This window comes from Pelodiscus sinensis, chromosome 2 (genome assembly GCF_052426305.1).
Source record: "Pelodiscus sinensis isolate ZL-2025 chromosome 2, ASM5242630v1, whole genome shotgun sequence".
In the NCBI taxonomy this organism is placed as follows: Eukaryota; Metazoa; Chordata; order Testudines; family Trionychidae; genus Pelodiscus; species Pelodiscus sinensis.
Window position 1 is genome coordinate 234056184 of NC_143053.1, and position 18711 is coordinate 234074894.

The window sequence follows — 18711 nt, forward strand, 5'->3', positions numbered from 1 at the left end:
ATGTAAAATTCTCAAGTAGTTGGTAATCATTGTTTTCTTGGTAGTACACTAACATGCAAGTAACTTGCAGATATGAATTTAGAAAATAAACAGAGGAAAACAACTGTAAATGCAAAATAAAACTCAAAAACAACTGACTTGCAAACAGAAGGGAGAGAACTAATTGGCAGATGTTTTACACAATATAATTAATAGCTTATTTCAAAGCTCTGAATTAAGATTAATTATGCTTCAAAACAGAAATGGAATGGCAAATTACTAGTTTTTATATCATGGGCAAATCTCTTACATTCCAATCATCCTGTTGAGCTACAGGTACATCTCTTCAATTTTGTTTTGTTATAGGCAATCAAAATGGTACAGCTTATGAAACCAAAATTTCAAAATGTCATATAAGCAAGACCCATGGTTTAGGAGTAATTTGGCTTCTTTCTTCTTCATCAGTGAAGGTTCAACCTTATGCTTAGCTAGGGCTTGGTTGAAGATAGAAATAAAGGTGCACTTCTTGGTGGGTGACTGATGAACAAATTTAGATCCTGCAGGGTTGATGCCTTGGGGAAGCTCTTGATTGTTGTTATACTGGGAATAATCAGAGCATAATCTTAGGAAAGAAGGAGCTCTCAAGACACTACTCTTCTGGACTGGCTGGCAAGGAATAACTCATATTTAAAGATTTCAGAGCCCATGGATAAGCAAAGTAAAAACTAATTTTTAAATATGGGGGGGGGGGGGAGGGGAGAGAAGGTTCCTGATTGTCTACTGAACTACTTTACATTTTTACTGGTATAACTTTATTGAAGCCATTGAAATTTCATCAGTGTAAATCTGGAATAATGCACAACTGAATCATGCCCTTATGTTTTTGCAATATTTATTATCTACAGTAAGTTCTATTCCTGAGCTGTGATTTCAACAAATATTTAAAAATTATACACACTGTACAAAACTACCATGAATAATAAATCTGAAAAAGTAGTTATTTTTGTACTTCACCTGTCTCTCCTGATCTACATAGGTCCAGCATCTTCATTGCCCTTATGGCTACTATTTTTGCTCTGCCTTATACTGTCAATTCCATGACACAAAACTTACAACTAGAGTCATAAAAACCAAAACTGGGGGCAAAACTAAGCTGACTTTGAAAGGTCTGACAGCTAGAGACAGGAAAACTACACAGGGGAAGAAGGCAGAACCAAGGAGAGCGGGGGAAACCATCAAAACAAACAAGAATTAAAAAACAAACAGAAACTGTGTTATTGATTTGTAGCTGGGAAAAATTGCCTTTGTAGAAATGTCTAAATCAGTGTTTCTTAAACTTTTTAAGACCGAGGAACACCAAACAATTTTTTTTTATGGGGAACATGAAGAAAGTTTTTTTTTTTTGGTTGAGGAAAAAAAAAAAAAGCCCCCACAGAAAAGTAGTAGAGAAAAAAAAAAAGGAGGCTTTCCCCTTTAAGGGTGGCCATTCCCCAGGGAAAGTTGTTGATTAAAAAAAAAAAGCCTCCCGAGAAGTTGTTGAGACTCCCTCCCCCCAAAAAAGGGGCCATTTTGAATTCTGCTCTCTCTGCAGCACAACTCTGACTGCCTCGCTTTAAGAAACACAGTTTAAGAAACACCGGTCTAAATTATACCATGTATATGATACTTATAAAATACTGTTATTTTTGTAATTACTTCAACACAAAGATAATTTAAAAATATATGCAGGTGGGTGAAGGATCATTGTCCGTTATAAATTCTAACTTTCAAATTCCAGAACTGAGGTCATTTTTTTCCTCCCTCACTCAGAAATATGTCTTCAGTTTCCTGTCACTTTGACTACTTTTTTCCATGGCCTCCTCAAGTTCCAGTTTACCAAACATCTGGAAAATGCTGCTGCCCAATTCTGAAATGTATCTCAGGGTCCAATTCAAAATTATCCTCCTTGACATAATTTTTAAAAGACTCTTTCCAAACTACCTTCTCCTCTTCTGCTCATTGCTTGCCTTGCCCTTTCTCTCTGCACCTAATATCACCCTTGTTGGGAAGGAGCGCTATCACATAAAATAGCTTTTCTATATCACACTAACTCCACATTTTACTACACATCCCAGTCAGAGCTCTCTTCTCCCTTACCTCTAAGTCTAAACATCTTAGATAACAATGTTAAGTTAAATAACAATAGGAAACTTTTTGAGATATGGCCAGTATGAAAGATACTGTACAAATGAAAGATATATATTATATTTTTATTATAATGCTCCATAAGACGATCCATTTTTGAAGTACATAAGTAACTAAGTATATTTTAGTATTCTTAATATTAAGAGACTGGTATTCCTGTCTGGAGTACATTAAAGAATCTATGGAAATTTCTGTACACATCTTTGCAATGGATCTCGATCCAAACCTTCTAAATCTTGCTGCTTCCTGAACTCACAACACAGTTCCTTGAAAATCACTTGAAACAAACAATGGCTTGAGATAGAGATACAAAACAATCTAACTAAATTTTTTTTTTGGTATTTACTTGTTTGTTTTTCAACAATGATTCTTTAAAATATCTGACTAAAGTATTGAATGGTTACCCATTCTGCCTGCTGACCAGGAGACTTTCAAATAGTATTGCAAATTACATAATAAAAAGAAGTTTAAAATGTAAAGCTAGAGAGAGCCATCTACAGTATATAATGTGAAAAGAGGGTCTATACAACTTTAATTGATATGGAAAAGTTCCATATATATTTTAATATTTTGGGAGTCTTCTGAGATGTAAAAGACAAAGCTCTTACCGTTTCCTTTGGAATTTGTGACTGGCTTTGTTCTGCATTCTAAAGGAAGTAAAACAAAAAGAAAATAAGAACATGGCTACATAAGGCAATCATAGGAAAAGGGTTTCAATTATGGCACAAAGAGGCCACTGGAAACTGTAGGCAGCTGGCTGTACTCCTGGATCCCCAGCTACCCAACACCAGTGCACAGTAAGAAGTCTATAGGTACAGCTCTAACAAAACTTATTCCACTGCACCTGACCTCAGAACATAGCCACATTCACACCCCCTATGTACTCTCAATTTCTGCCCAAAGTGATAAGGGTATGGTTGGCAGTGCAGGAAGCCCAGCCGTCCACACTATCTGTATGCCAAAGGACATTTCTCCTACTTGGGGGAATTCTCCACTGGCCATCCCTTGCTGAATTAAGGCCACTTCACATGGCACAGAACAGGACAATCTTATGCAAACATTTTCAAATAAATCTGCTTTCAAAATGCCCCACACCTCTCTCAGGGGAGATGTGGCTCCTCCTCTCCTCCCCCCATGCTTCTCCTTAAGTCTAAGTGTGCATGTGGATATGTGCCTTGGGAAAATTATTCTTCCTCATACTGGCCAGTTTGGAGATGAAACCGACTGGCTCTCTCAGGCTCAGGCCCACGCAGACATCTAGTGGCTATCTTGCCACTATTGCCACCCAGCCTTCCCTTTCTCTGGTTCAGGTATCACTGAGCTGTATTTCATCCTGTGGGTCTAGCCAAATGGACAGCTTTGCCAGGACTTTTCCCCCTCTAGTAAAAAATGTCAAGATGGCTTATTTGATATATCCTGGCTTCTTTGCAGCATACAGGATAGCCTTTTTTGGGGGGGGGGGGGGAAGAGGGGGACATAAAGGACTGGGAGTAAGAAAAGAACTTTAATGAGTGTGTTCTTTCACAGAGAAATATGTCAATGTCTAGTCAGCTGCAACTTGCAGCCAGTGTCCAATGAGGATAAAAAATAAAAAAGGGTCAGAGATAAGCAAAAGATTTTAAATTTTGCAGGTGGAACTTCTACTTCATAAGGCAAACGGGAGCCTTAATCTGCATCTAACTGAAACTGAGGCCTCTGGAGCTTGAACTAAAGAGCTATGTTCTCAGAGCTATAATACAACTTGTATCCTCTGACGACTGGGAAGAAAGGGCATCCTCATTCCTCTCATGGGGGATGGCAAGAGGATTCAGTGTATGAGGATTCTGTGTCCTGTCGGTTAGGCTTCAGAGCTGTGGCGACCAACACACTAGCTACATGTGGCAATTTGGCCGGTTGAGTGTGGCTAGTTGTCTTGAACAATGTGGCTATTTGGCAGTTTGAATGCGGCTAGTTTAAAACAAACAAAAAAGGTTTTCTTCACGCAACACTCAGTCAACCTGTCAAACTCCTTGCCAGAGGAGGTTGTGAAGACCAGAACTTTAACAGAGTGCAAGAAAGAACTAGATAAATTCATGCAGGTTAGGTCAATCAATACTTATTAGCCAAAACAGGCAGGAATGGTGTCCCTACCCTCTGTTTGTCAGGGGCTGGAAATGGATGACAGGAGATAGATCACTTGATTACCTGTTTCTGTTCACTCCCTCTTGGGCATCTGGCATTGGCCACTGTTCGAAGACAGGATAATGGGCCAGATGGACCTTCAATCTGATCCAGTATGGGGGTTCTTATGTGTGTTCTACTCTGCTATAGCATATCCACTATAATGGCTATTAAACTGATTGGACACCATGAATTTAAAGGGTTACCCCAGATTTTCTATGTGGCAAGACACCATTTAAAAAGACAATGGACCCAAGAAAATGGCTGCTATTTTGGGGGAGGGCATGATTGCCTGTCCCATCAGTTAATATTAATAAAATAGCAACCTACCCTTGGAACTCTCCCCTGCATTTGTTTATTCGCCTGAGTGTCCTGATCATGCAAGTGCAGGTTTCAGTGCTTCTGGAGCTGAACGATTATTCTCTCTCATGCACACATATGACAATACAAACTGTACAGATTTTATAGAAAACCAAGACAGTCTTTGCTTAAACATTCCCTTAATTACCCATATATAAATAATACTATGTATTTCCATAGTTCCTCCCAGCCAACGATTTCAACGCACTCTAAAGACATTAAGCGTCACAACTCTCCCATGGCGTAGGTAAGTTTTCTTATAAGGGAAAGTTTGGCTAAGTGATGTGTCAGAAGTCATACAGAAAGCAGAACCCACAACTCCTGACTTCCCAAATCAAATCTAAAGAACTCTGACAAGAGTAGCTAAAGTGTAAATGGCTGTAATATTGAGCTCCTGTCAGCAGACAACTCCCAGTCCACTGCTTTATGCACTGGATGATTATTAAGTAAATGTTTCATGGCGTATTTATAGTAAGAAAAACTCTGTTTCTATGTTGCTCATTAAATATGCTTATAACATTCTTTATAAGAAAAAGTAAAGCAATGTGGAAAAGATGGAGGGAAGGTGGGAAGGACACAAAGGACAAATTGGACCACATGAAAAAAATTACTTTCATCATTAAATGCGCATACATATATTTAGATAATCTTTCCCATCATACAAATCTTTATGTGAAGTTCTGTTAAAAGTCTGTAAATTGAATTGTGTTCAAACAAACTGCCTTTATTATTTCTCACTAGCAGAGGGAAAAGCACCACTTCAGAACAAGTTTCAGTTCAGTAGCTCCCCCACCACCTTTCTTCTCCTGCTGTTCATTAAGCCCTATGACAGATGACGGCAGAGCAGAACTAGAATTTGCTCATGCCAGGGTGTGAATGTACAAATCTTTAAGCAATCAGGGTTCATCACACACTAGATTAGAATCTCAGCTAGCATATTTTGCTGTAGTTCTACTAGAGTGATAGCAATTTACACCAGCTTATGATCTAGACCTCTGATTATGTAGGCAAGTAAAGATTTCTCCATCTACCACCTCCCGTGAACAATGTGATTCTTCTATACTGACTTTGGTCGAAATAGCACAGGGACTGGCATCAGATGAGCAGCTGCAGGGAGGCTGCTGTGGCCCAACTAATTTAAAAGGATTGATTCGCTTTCTGATGTAAAAAAATATGCAATAAAAGTTAAAACTAAAATTAAACTGATTACAGAGTAAGGTTAACATGTACTTCGAGGCTATTCTATATACAAGGAAATATAATCTTTACAGGAGTTTATATGCATTACTATTAATTATGCTTTATAACATTAAAATCAATATAGGAATAATATATACACAAAATAATGTTATGCTCTTTCTTCTAAGAGTTTATTTACAACACACACAAAAGTATTTCTAGCCTTTACTGTCCGTTACCAATATTGTGAAAATTACATCACAGAAGCTTATAAACTGACTGCTTCCACAGTTCCAGCCATTCAAAGGCGTGTGATTCAATTTCCATACTATTCAATTTGATTCAGTCTTTAAAGGAAAATTTTCATAAAGCATGACATAGCAGTACCTGAACTCGCATTCCAAAAGGATTAAGTTAACAAATGTAGCTTTATTTGCAGCATTCTTAGCCACTACAGTTTTTTAGGGTTAAATGCTCTTTTGAAAGACAAAGACTGATATTAAATGCCTTAAAATGGTAAAATATAAAAATTCATCATTTTTGCACTCAAGATACTAAAAATCCAGTAGAAATGAAAAAAAATTGTTCATAGCATCAAAAGAGAAGAGAGCAGTTCCTCTTACTCTGCCTATTTATGAGAATGCAGCCACACAATTTATTTTATAGCAATATATTTAAAACTACAGCACTCTGAATATAGAACATAATACAGTTTATATTCATAATCTACTTTTTTATAACAGAAGTTAGCCTGGGTAATAATCAGGGAAATATGTGTATACACTTTGCAAGTCGAACAGGTGTTGTAATATACGATTGTTTCATTTCACTCAAATTATTCAGAATACTTTCTCTGAATTACCTTGCTAAATTAATAACGGTGGGGTTCCATAAAACACAGGGGATGCTTTCTATTAAAATAATAACCTTTTTTGCTTGCAAATTCCTCTTTTGGTACCATAGCATTCGTAGGTTCCATTTTGGCTTAGTTTTAAATCCTCTAAAATGTTTTTGATCAAGTGATAGGACAAATGGCAAATTATCATACACAGACTCACGAGTGTAAAAGTTATGGACAAAATCCACTTTTCTCATGTATTAATGTAAAGTCCATGCAATATTTTGCTTTATTATAATTAATATTCTGTCACTGAAAATACCACCAGAATCTGATTTTTAAACTCCCATTCACATATTATAGTGAATATCCAAATCTAAGACCAGAGCTAAAAAAATAAAAATAAAAATGTTCATATAAAGTTAACTTGACCAGAGAATAACAAAAACTGATTTTTTGTCTTCGTTTCTGATCATACAAATTTACTAGCCAATATCAGGACCAGACCTCTTGCTTAAATTAATCTAAAATCTCCTAGATGTTCTGTTTTACGCACCAGTTCCCTTGGATGGAATGTTTCTTCCTGACGGAAAATCAAAAGGCTCACAGTCCCTCCCATCTTGGTGCTTCTCAGCAGGGAGACAGCTTCCTCCTGAGTTTTGCCTGTTAAATCAACTCCATTTACCTGCGACAAATAAAACACATATGACTTCTAAGACTCCAGCATTAGAAAATATTGCTATAACCCATCACAATTAATTTGGAGGCCAATCTTTGTTATAAATTTAGAAGGAATTAACGTAAGTATTCTGCATTTACTCTCAGCAAAACTCCCATTGAACTGGATAACGAGATCAGTAGGCACAAGGAATCTACAGAAAGATGCATAATATTTATTGTTCTGGTCTCATATTTCTAATGATGACTTCTAACAAACAAGAGAAAAAGATGATCACAAAAGAAGTCAATAAGGATATCTGCCCTCATTTTTGCAGACAACAATTTTGTATCCTCGCAGGGCTATCTGTCCCTTTAAAACAGAATGAAGAAAGCTCAAATAAACATGATATAAGGTGGAACGCAAAACCCTGTTGGTTAGGCATACTTACAGCCTTTGCTTCATACCTCCTCCCTGATATTCTTGCTTGGAATAGGAATCAATTTCACTTTGAAAGTTACAAGAGATACCTTTGACTTCATTTTGCCATTCACAAAGCACATTAAAATGTGAAATATGTAAATTCTGGTCAGTTTCACGGTCTTAGGTTTTTCCATAGGTTGGTGGATCAGCAAACTAAAACTGGTAACAGACCTTGTGAATTTTTATTTAGCTGCTGTGCAGGTATAAGGAGGTGAGTCTCAGATTTAGAAAAGACCAAAGTAACAAGAGGATGAAACCATGACTTTGAGGGGAGCCTGGGGAAGGAAGAAAGAATGACGGGTATGAGGTGGGGAGGGGGAAGAACAGCAATAAAGGGAATGTAGGAAAGGAAATACTGTGAATGAGAAAAGAGTCTTTGGTTCACCAGTGTGTCTTGAAAAATTATAGTATGGATATATGGCACTGTAACAAGAGTTCCCACACCTGGGGCCATCACAAACAGGCTAATTGTTTTCAGATACGTAAGTACCAGAGCATTAGTTATTGGGCCCCTTCCATCATCATTTCATCAGTACAGCCTTGTGCAACAACATACAATTGGATACAAACTTTTCCCTTAGCCCCCTCAGGGACAGAAGGTGAAAAATCTGCTCAGTCTGACATCCTATGGCCCAATGTTTCCCATACAGCACAACATATTCCTCTAGGATGGAATAGAGCAATGTTTCTTTAACTTTTTAAGACCAAAGAACACTAAACAATTTTTTTTATGAGGAACACCAAGGATTTTTTTTGTTAAGCAAAAAAATTCGCCTGCCCCTTTGAGGGTGGTCATTTTGAACTCTGTTATTCTCTGTGGCAAACCTCCTACTGCCTCGCGGAACACAGTTTAAGGAACATTGGAATAGAGGAATGTCTGCGGGTGGAGGATGGCAGAGTTCAGGGCCAGAACCCATGCAAGGTGTAGAGTCAGTGCCAGCTAACCGCACTCTGCCCTGACTATGCTCTAGCCCTAGCTCCAAGCCCAAGGCGCTGTTCTGTGCCCAACCATGATCCCCTCCTCGCCCCTCCCACAGCTCTCCTTCTGGTCTCAGACCCAACCTCCTGCTACAGCCCTGGCCTCAGGGCCTGGCCCGACCACAGCTCCACTCCAAAACATTTATTCCTGGCCCTAACTACAGCCTACAGCCCAAACCCTGATGGGAAAGGGAGGACACAATGTAAAAAGTTTGGGCACCATTGTCCAAAACCCTGCCAATTCCCGCCCCTTGCACTTCCTTCCTCTCCTTTAACTGCTGCTCTCTGATAGGTTGATTGTATTCACAAGTTTATCAGCCCCATTAAGCCATTGAACACCCATTTGTCAATTAAGCCCACACTGAAGGGGGATAGCTAGTTTCTTAGGACACATCTACACTGAAAGGCAAAAGTTGAATTACACTACGCAACTCGAGCTATGTCAATTGCGTAGCTTAAGTCGAAATAGCTTAATTTGGCTTTTGGCGCAGTCTACGTTGCAGGAAGTTGAAGGAAGAATACTCTTCTTTCAACTTCCCTTACTCCTCGTGAAATGAGGGTTGCAGGAGTCGAAGTAAGAGGTCCTCCAGCTTGCCATTATTTTGAAATAATGGCTTGCAGTGTAGACCTGCTCCTTGTTATTTTGGAATAACTGGCACTGCAGTGTAGACACAGCCTTAGCGACCACAATGCAGCATCAGTTCTAGGCTCCTAGCACCTTGTCACAAGTACTCGGCTGGCAACAGACAAATGGTAAATGCACTGATATCAAGCGCAGAAATGACAAAAGAAATCTGAGAGAAAGAAGATATGTAATTCAAGTGGCAATTAATCTAAATAAAAGGTATTAAACCAAAATCCATCCCCCAATGCAATTAATAGAGTTAGTGAAATGGAGTTACATCAGAGACAAATCTGAACCCATATTTAAAATAAAAATTGGCTTGAGCTGACTGACACCAGAACATCTTACTTATGCTCAACATCGTAAAGTGACAGAATGTGAATCTCCAGCTTGAAGCAATATGACACTACAATGATCTCATCTGCATGGGAAGGAGGATGCAGAACAGGGAATTTTGTAGGTAAATCCAAAAGGGTAACTGGTGTTTATTTTTATATGACTTTTCTATCACACAACAAATATATGTTTTGATTTGCTCTTTTTACTCTGTTATTCCTCATCTCTAATGATGCTCTACCTGTGATGCTCTTTTTTTTTTTTAACTCTTTTTCTTAAAATTGTCTCTCTGGCCTTCACTGTTCCTTCAATTGTGGTTTTTTTCCTCTAATTCATTTGTATTTTAGGAACCATAAATGAACACTTATGGCAGGCTCTCGAAGCCTTTGTCATTAATTATAAATGCAGTCCTTACAAACCTGAAAAAAGCAACAGACAGGCGTTAAGTCTTCAAGACTGATTTTATTCCCCTTCCAGTAACTTTGAGGGAAAACAAATTGTTTTACACAGAAAAGTAGGCAATGCCCTCTAGTCCTTTGAATTCATAAGGCATGCATATAGTGGATCCAAGTATGGGAATGGGCAGGGAATGTATGGAGGTTACGGGCTACTACTGGCAATGCTGTCAACAGAGGTGGAGAAAAAGAGATGCCTGTCCAGAGAATTGGGACTCTAAGGACTCATTTAGACTATGCTAGTGTGTTGGAAGAGGATATGCAAATTCCACGGGAATTTACGTATCTTCTTCCGATCTCACTTTCCAAAGCAGAGCTTTCAAAAGCAAAAGTAGTTTAAACACGGCTTTTTCAGCAACCCTCCCCCCCCTTTGTTGAAAAGACACGTAAACCTCATTTTTTGAGGAAAAGCGGTTTTTCAACAAAGGGTGGGGGATTTGCTGAAAAAGCCATGTCTGAACTCCTTTCGCTTTCGAAAGCTCTGCTTTCGAAAGGGAGATCGGAAGAAGATATGCAAATTCCCACGGAACTTGAATATCCTCTTTCGAAACTCTAGAGTAGTCTATATGTACCCTAAGATTTAGATGATGGCATAGAGAATATGATTATTAAGTTTGCAGATGATACCAAGCTAGGGAGGGGTTGCAACTGCTTTGGAGGATAGGGTCATGATTCAGAATGATCTGGACAAATAGAGAAATGGTCTGAGGTAAATAGGATGAAGTTTAATAAAGACTAATGCAAAGTATTCCACATAGGAAGGAACAGTTTCATTCATACAGAATTGGAAGTGATTGTCTAGGAAGGAGTACTGCGTAAAGGGATGTAGGGGTCATAGTGGACCATAAGCTAAATATGATTCAACAACGTAACACTGTTGCAAAAAAGCAAACATGGTTCTGGATGCATTAATAAAAGTGTTGTGAGGAAGAAACGAGAAGTCTTTCTTCCGCTCTACTCTTTCTTTTCAAGAAAGATGTGGAAAAATTGGAGAAAGTCCAAAGAAGAGCAACAAAAATGATTAAAGGTCTAGAGAACATGAGCTATGAGGGAAGACTGAAAGAACTGGGCTTGTTTAGTTTAGAAAGGAAAAGACTCGGAGGGGACATGATAGCAGTTTTCAAGTATCTAAAAGGTGGTACAAGGAGGAGGGAGAAAAATTGTTCTCCTTGGCCTCTCATGATAGGATAAGAAACAACCTTGCTTGGCCTTCTATGAAGGCAGTGGATTGAACTCAATGATCTCTCGACGTCCCTTCAGGTTCTAGTGTTCTATGAATCTAAAATTAAATTCCCTTCATGGTGTGTAGTATACTCAGTGCAAATTACAAAATGACATTTTACCTTTTACTAGTACTTAACTACTTACTGTACTTCCATTCCCATCAGTTGAGAAAGCCAACTTTTATCAGAATTGTTCTTCTCTTGAACATATAAACAATCCCTTGCAATGTCTGAGACCCAACACTATGGCGTTTTGCCAGTAGAAAAAATAAACATGAAAAATATACTATATTTTAAAAGAACAATTTTTTTCTTAATTATGTAAAGTAATAATAGTGATTTAACTACAGAAAATATTGTTATAAGGTGGAGGGAGAAATATTGTTCTCTTTAGTTTCTGAGTATAGGACAAGAAGCTATAGGCTTACATTGCTGCAAAGGTAAATTAGATTGGACATTTGGAAAAACTTCCTAACTGTCATGGTGGTTAATCACTGGACAGTCTGCTTATAGAGGTTGTGGGATCTCCATCATTGGAACTTTTTAACAGGTTAGACAAACATCTGACAAGGATAATCCAGAAAATACTTAAGTCTTGCTATGCGTGCAGGATACTAAACTACAGGACCTCTCAAGTCCGATCCAGTCCTAGGATTCTATGATTTTACACAAAGAAATTAGTTTTGTAAAATCATTACTCTTAACATGGCTGGGTCCCCTTCTTTTAATTATGTGCCTTGTTGCAATTATACAGCCCTAAATTTGTTACACTGAGAAGGCAAAAAATGGGACAAGTAATTTCCTGGGATAAAATAATTTAAATCATATTGGAAATAAACTAATACACTAATTTATGACAAAAAATACAGAGAATGCCTTTTGAACTACAATTAATAGCATACAAGGTATCATCACCTCAATAAGTCGGTCTCCAGCCTTTAATCTCCCATCTTGAATAGCTGCACCTCTTGGAAGGATGTTTTTCACATAAATTGGAGCTGAGCCACCAATTGGCACATCTCTTGAAGTGATGCTAAATCCCAAGCCTTCTGTACCTGCATAAATAATATAAAGCATGATCGTTTGTCTGAGATGTGGACATTCATTTAATTATAGTCCCTACTGAGTCTACCAAGCAAAACAAGTTAATCTGTTGCCAATATTTTTTGTTTGCGGTAATTATACACAAAAGCCTTGTACAAAATATTATACAACAATGCTTCGTAGAAATGTACAAAAACATAATTCCTGGAAATAACAAATTTGAAACATAGGGCCCCAATATTCTGGCACAAATGATTATTGAGTTCTTAATCCCAAAACCTTTCTACTGGAAATATTCTGCTCATTGTCATATCTCCAACCTTCCACTTTTGATTAAGATAAATGAGATGAAAGTAGGACAAAGCAGATATGGCATCACTTCACTTCTTTCTTCCTTGTCAGTCTGGATTTTGTCCTTGATTTAGTACAAAGAGTTCACTGATTTTACTGGTCAATAATCTACTTTCCTTCTACAATGACTCTTTTAGCAATGTCAGCAGTCTGATACTCTTGACCAGGAGGTTTTGTCAACTCATCTATGGTCTCTGGCAGTGATGGATGGAATCACAGTTCAGTGCTTCCATTCTTTCCACTTGGTGAGGCCTCACAATGTATTATCAATTGTTCATTCACCCTGAAGCCTCTCTCATGTGGGCTACCACAGGGTTCCATGCTATTTCACATTGTGTTCAACACATATGGTGATACCTCTAAAAAAGTTAGTGATACTGTCTAAGCCTTCAATGCTGTCGAGCTTAGGGATATGAATGGGCAACTGAGTGATGCTTACCGAGTAATGGGTAATTGCTGCTTAGGAGCAGCACCCGCCCGCAGCCTGCTGCCCTAGCACTGGGGCTGGGAGCAAACAGTAGAACTTGTAGCCTTCACATTGAGGTCATAGCCAGCATCAGCTGTAACCCTCACACTGGGGCCTGGAGCCAGCAGCAACAGCAGCCCCAGATTTTATGCCTATTTTTCCCCTGTGCCAATATAATTGGTTCAGTTATCCATGCTACATATGTCTCAGCAGAAATGTGAATTACTTAGGTGACCTGGGAGAATCAATACCCCTCCTGCTGCTGAAAGATACTAAACATATTTAGTTCTTAGGGAGTAAAATTGTTCATCATAGTATTATTTATGAAGGAACTGTGCAAATATATGGTTGACTCCAGTGGTACCTCTGAAAAGTTTATTTTTTAAAAAAAAGCGCGCAGTAGCTACTTTCAAAGGAATAACAAAAATGGACACACAGATAAAACACAGAGTGAGAATGGGAAGGGAGCTGAAGAAGAAAATATACAACACATTCTCTTGACTTATTAGCCCCCTTATTGTCAGCACAAGCCATTTTGATTCTCACACCCACTGACCCTCAACCTCATTTTTTTAAGAGGTTGCATCAAGGACAGTTGGGACTGACCCTTAGAATATATACCTGATAATCTTCCATTTAAGTTAAGCTTTGCAAGCTTCAAGCTAATCATTTATAGGATTCTAAAGACAAAGTCAGGACATGGATAAGTTACTAAATGAGGGCAGAATCTGTGTCTCCCTCTGTAGCTGCTGTCTCCAAATATGATCAAATTAAACTTAATGATACTGAAATTAATGAGGCATTTAGAAATTACCCTACTGATTTGTGTAATTCAAATTCTCAAGCTTCTCTTGATAACATCAGCAGCTTTCTTGACAAGCTGGAGCTTCCTTTCTATCTCATGTACGATGCTGAATAAGCATTCTAGAGTCAAGTTACCCATGGGATGACAAGCAGCAAGATCAATGATAAATTCAAAGAGGGCCATTAATTGGACAAGTATGTTAGTCACGAATAATTGCTCCAAGCAGCATTCTCAACTGAAACAGGCAACAGCAGCGTCAACTTTCTGTTTCTCTGGGAGTTTGTTTACTGGGAGGAGGGGAGCTAATAAAATTCAAAGGGGAAAAAATGAATAATTACATATACTGTATGACTGAATATATACTGTAATAAAAATCCCTTTCTGAACATGGATTAGCCTTTACTATGACCTGGAAAGTTGGTATAAGAATGGCAGAAACCTGCTTGGTATGCTACTAAGTTTTTGTTGCCTCCCTATGAAGTAGGGGTTAACTTTCCATTTTTCCTAGGATCAGCCCCCTGGTGGTAAGCAGTATCCGTAGTGTCATGTGCCAGTCTCTTTAAGGTTGTCTGGTATGAAAAAAGTGTGGTCTCCATGGCCTATGTCAGATACCAGTGTGCCATTGTGGGAGAAAGTATTGCCCGGACACAAGACACTACTGAGGAGGCCTTGCTCTCTCTCAGTAGGTGTCTGCCCTTTCCCACTTCCTGCCGGAAATTGGATGAACAACTGTGCTAAATGAAGTGGGGGGAAGGAGTCCTGCTGCATGTATAGCCACAGTCCAGAAGTCTCAGAGGAAACAGGAGGAGCTAGAATTTAAAATGAGTGTATTTGACGCCCCCACCCCTCGCATAATCTGTAAGGGCAATGAGGCATCTACTCTTATCCTCATATTGTATGTGAACCACAATAAGCACACAGTATCTGTAGCCAGTAAAAAAAGCCGCTTGGCAACATCAGTGATGGAACTCTTCTGGCAAATCCAGCTTCCTCTGCATTGGGGCAATTTGTACAAACCTGAGCACACACAGTCATAAGCTATAAGGCCTCATGGGAGCCGCCAGCTGCTTTGAACAGCGAATGACTTCATGCACTCCCCACCCTCAAGTCTCAATTAGCCTGGAGGAGGGAGTGCAGCAGGGCAGGCCAAATCATACAGCTTGGTGGGCCAAATCCGGCCTGCAAGCCATATCTTGTTCCATCTGTGCCATAGACAGAGAATGGACTTCTCTTGGGGGTAGTGGGTTGTACTAGGACAGTCTGCAATATTAGATCTGACCAGAATACAATCTGCCACTCCCTAAATATTAAGGCTAATAGGACAAAGAGGCAAATAGCTGGGGGAAATCAATTGCAAGTCCAGTTCTTAAACACATAAAACATATGGGGACATTCTTAAAAAAAAAAAAATCAAGTGCCACACATTGTATGGCAACGATTACAGCATGCAACGTAGAGAAATGGGCTTCTTCATGTCCATGGTATTTCTCCTCTTTGAAACCATTTTCAGGATAGATGGGTTAGTTATTTCATCAGTCATGAGCATTCTATATTGTCAAGTGTGATTTGTTAAGTCTATACTACACTTGAAGAACCAAGCAAGGTGAATTTATGTTGCAATGCCACAAAAATAAGTTTCATTAAGACAATCAAAACAATTTTAGATGTTCTCCAAGAAGTGTTTATTTACAGAACTGTGCATGCACAATTAGAATAACTTCATGCACAAAATGATCTCAAGCATCACTCCCCCCTTACCAAAGAATACTCTTCTAAATAAGTTCTATGATCATTCCAGTTTTAAAGTTCAGACATATTCACTGCATCTCTATTAAAAGCAATGGTCACACTTGCTTTCCTGACTAGTGGAAAATGGTGTTGGCAACACCTCTCCCCAGTAACTCAAAAATGGCTGAAGTAATTTCCTTTCACTTTCACCTCACATTTGAGGTAAAACATTTTATAGGACATAGTATCCTAAATCACTTTTGAAAACATTACTCCTGGCATGGACAACTTCAGCCCAAAAGGTGACTATCGCAGAAAAGTATCTGTGAAAACAGGAAGTTATCATGAAAAATGGTTAGCAGACTTTACACTTTAATCATATCAGGTGCAAGCTCCACATGCTGTAACTAATTCAGGGTCACAGTCTGAAATCTTTACTTTTCTCCTTATCTAGTGTGCAATGGAATTTTGCATGAGTAAAGACAGATTAAAATCCATGCTAGAATGGGCTTCAGGATATGGCCCCAAAGCAAAAAAATGTAAACTTGTGCAATTCATACTAGAAAATCTAACAAATTACTTGGCCAAACCTATCAGATAAAATAGATGAGATGAGCTGCATTTCCATTTTTGCTATAATATCATAATAAAATTACAGAACCTCTGACTTCTGGCTAATTGTTTTTATTTTCTGAAAGACTGTCTTTACATGCTTAATTCATAAACAGCTTGGGAAACTAATACTGAAGAGTTTATTGCCATCTCCATGTCCAGTTACGTAGAAGATTTTCTGTTTAACATTTTATTAAATATTATAAGTATTATATACACTATATTTACACAAATATTTCAATCCAAAATGAACCGATGCAGTAAATGTTAATACATTTAACAAACAATGGTATTTTCCTCCAGTGATGTGAAGTCATTCTACTCTACCGCAGTCTTGAAATACTCCATGTTGTTTCCAGATTAATGTATTTGAAATCTGAGTGAAGTGAAGCCTGACTGAAAGCAGTCCTTCGAATACTTTAGGGACTACTGAACTAAATGTTATAAGCTAATGAACACATGAGGAATGAGACTCCTGGAATCATCATTTTTGCTGGTACATTATTTATAACTGTCGGGCCAGATTTTTCTCAGCTTAAATCCAGAGTAGTTTTATCAAAAGGAGTTAATTTGGGTCTCTGCTGGTGTATTTGAGACCAAAATTTGGCCTGATTTTGGATGTTGTGTAAGTGGTGTTATTCTCTTTACTTGCCATGTGGGGGGAATTTTCTGTATTTTATTTCTCGGTTAGGTTTATTGTAAATTATGACACACTGTAAAAGGTAAATAAAAAATAGAAGCCAGTTGTCATTACTCATGTTGTCTTAACTTGTACAAACTATGATGAGTGACTGCCATGAATACCTCAATAGTATTAGAATAACAGCAATAACCCCTATATCTGTATGCTAAAAGTTCAGGGCCTGACCTTTAAGAAAAGATAAATAGATATCAATTTTCATTTAAAAAAGCCAACAAACATTCTGCATTGACTGAAACATATTACTGACCTTCTCTTCTGACTTTATTAAGCAGCTAATGCCTATGAAATATCAGGTTATTTGAAAATGCCAAAATGGCAATAAATATTAAGAAATCATAATTATGGAGGCAAGTACTACAGGTCCTAGTATGTCATTTTATTTGACACAGCTCACACAATGTGTAAAAACACAGTTTTAATAAAGGTCTCTGTATGTTAAAAAGTCAATTCACCCATTCTAATCATCACCCAGACTACATTCATGAAATCAGAAGTGAATTTCAAGAAAAAGCCTTACATATGTGTAAGTGTTAATGCACACTCCATAAGGAATTTTTTAATCTAACAACATTAATTGGTTAAATAACAGCTGTCTGTTAGCAGCAAAGAACATGCATTTGTTAGATTTCTATAAAACCTCTTACTACAACATCCTTCATTAGAAATAATCAGAGACAATCAATGTCCCTACTTCACTCATATTCATAATAAACTACTTGGGGGTACACTTAAGCACTTTGCTACATTTGTTGCTCTACATTTGCGTTTTCAAACTAGTCAAACGAAAATCAAGATGGGAAGAAGCAGCATCCATCTACAGTGGATATTGACGAATTAATAATGAGGAATCCTTTCAGTATGCATGCATTCTATAGTAGGTTAACATGCCTAAAATGAAGCATGCTAAATTACTGTGCTTACAATTTGATTCATACTGTCTTTATAAGACAATCTTATAAATTTCTCTTCTAAAAACAATTTGTTAGAAATAAAACTGATTTTTTCTGAAAATGCATTAAACAGGATTCCTTAGAAAGGAGGGAGGTGGAAAGAAGGGGTGGCCAAAGAAAACATTTTAATAGCATGGATCGTGTTCTTAGACAGGTTGCCTAGTGGCACCTACCCTTTCTCATCTCGTCATCCACCTCTCCCTCCCATTCATGATCTCAGCATCTATAGCAGCTGCTTAAATGACTAAATTATATTAGGAAAAGATTTACTCTATTTCTCCTTGTACCTAATATAGTATTCATAGATGGAATGGGAGGGAAAGAGTTGGCACTATATGATCAACCAGATCTCTTCAGGGTACCAGGAAGTGAGCTGCATACCGCAGTTTCAGCAACTTTGACATCAAGATTGATTTGTGACAAAATAATTATTTCCTCCAGCCAACATTCATGTAATTCATTATAATTACTGTTGATGTTTACAAGTTATGTGAAAAATACGTATTTTCACCCCTAGCTGAGAAAATTAGATGTTGCATAGTATGCCCCAGTGATACTTTCATAGGCTTCCTATTTATCCATTCCATTAAAGAG

The 18711-nt window shown here is 38.0% G+C and overlaps 1 protein-coding gene across 13 annotated transcripts in view; it reads right to left on the reverse strand.

The window, feature by feature from the left end:
- The window catches only part of PARD3 (par-3 family cell polarity regulator), a 683059-nt gene that overhangs the window by 252286 nt on the left and 412062 nt on the right, over window positions 1-18711 (reverse strand). For all 13 annotated transcript variants that reach the window (XM_075922689.2, XM_075922683.2, XM_075922685.2 and 10 more), the window contains 3 exons: window positions 12374-12513; window positions 7257-7385; window positions 2772-2810 (listed from right to left, as the gene is read on the reverse strand). In XM_075922689.2, the coding sequence (XP_075778804.2) occupies window positions 2772-2810; window positions 7257-7385; window positions 12374-12513 (308 nt within the window). The remainder of the gene's footprint in view (window positions 1-2771; window positions 2811-7256; window positions 7386-12373; window positions 12514-18711) is intronic.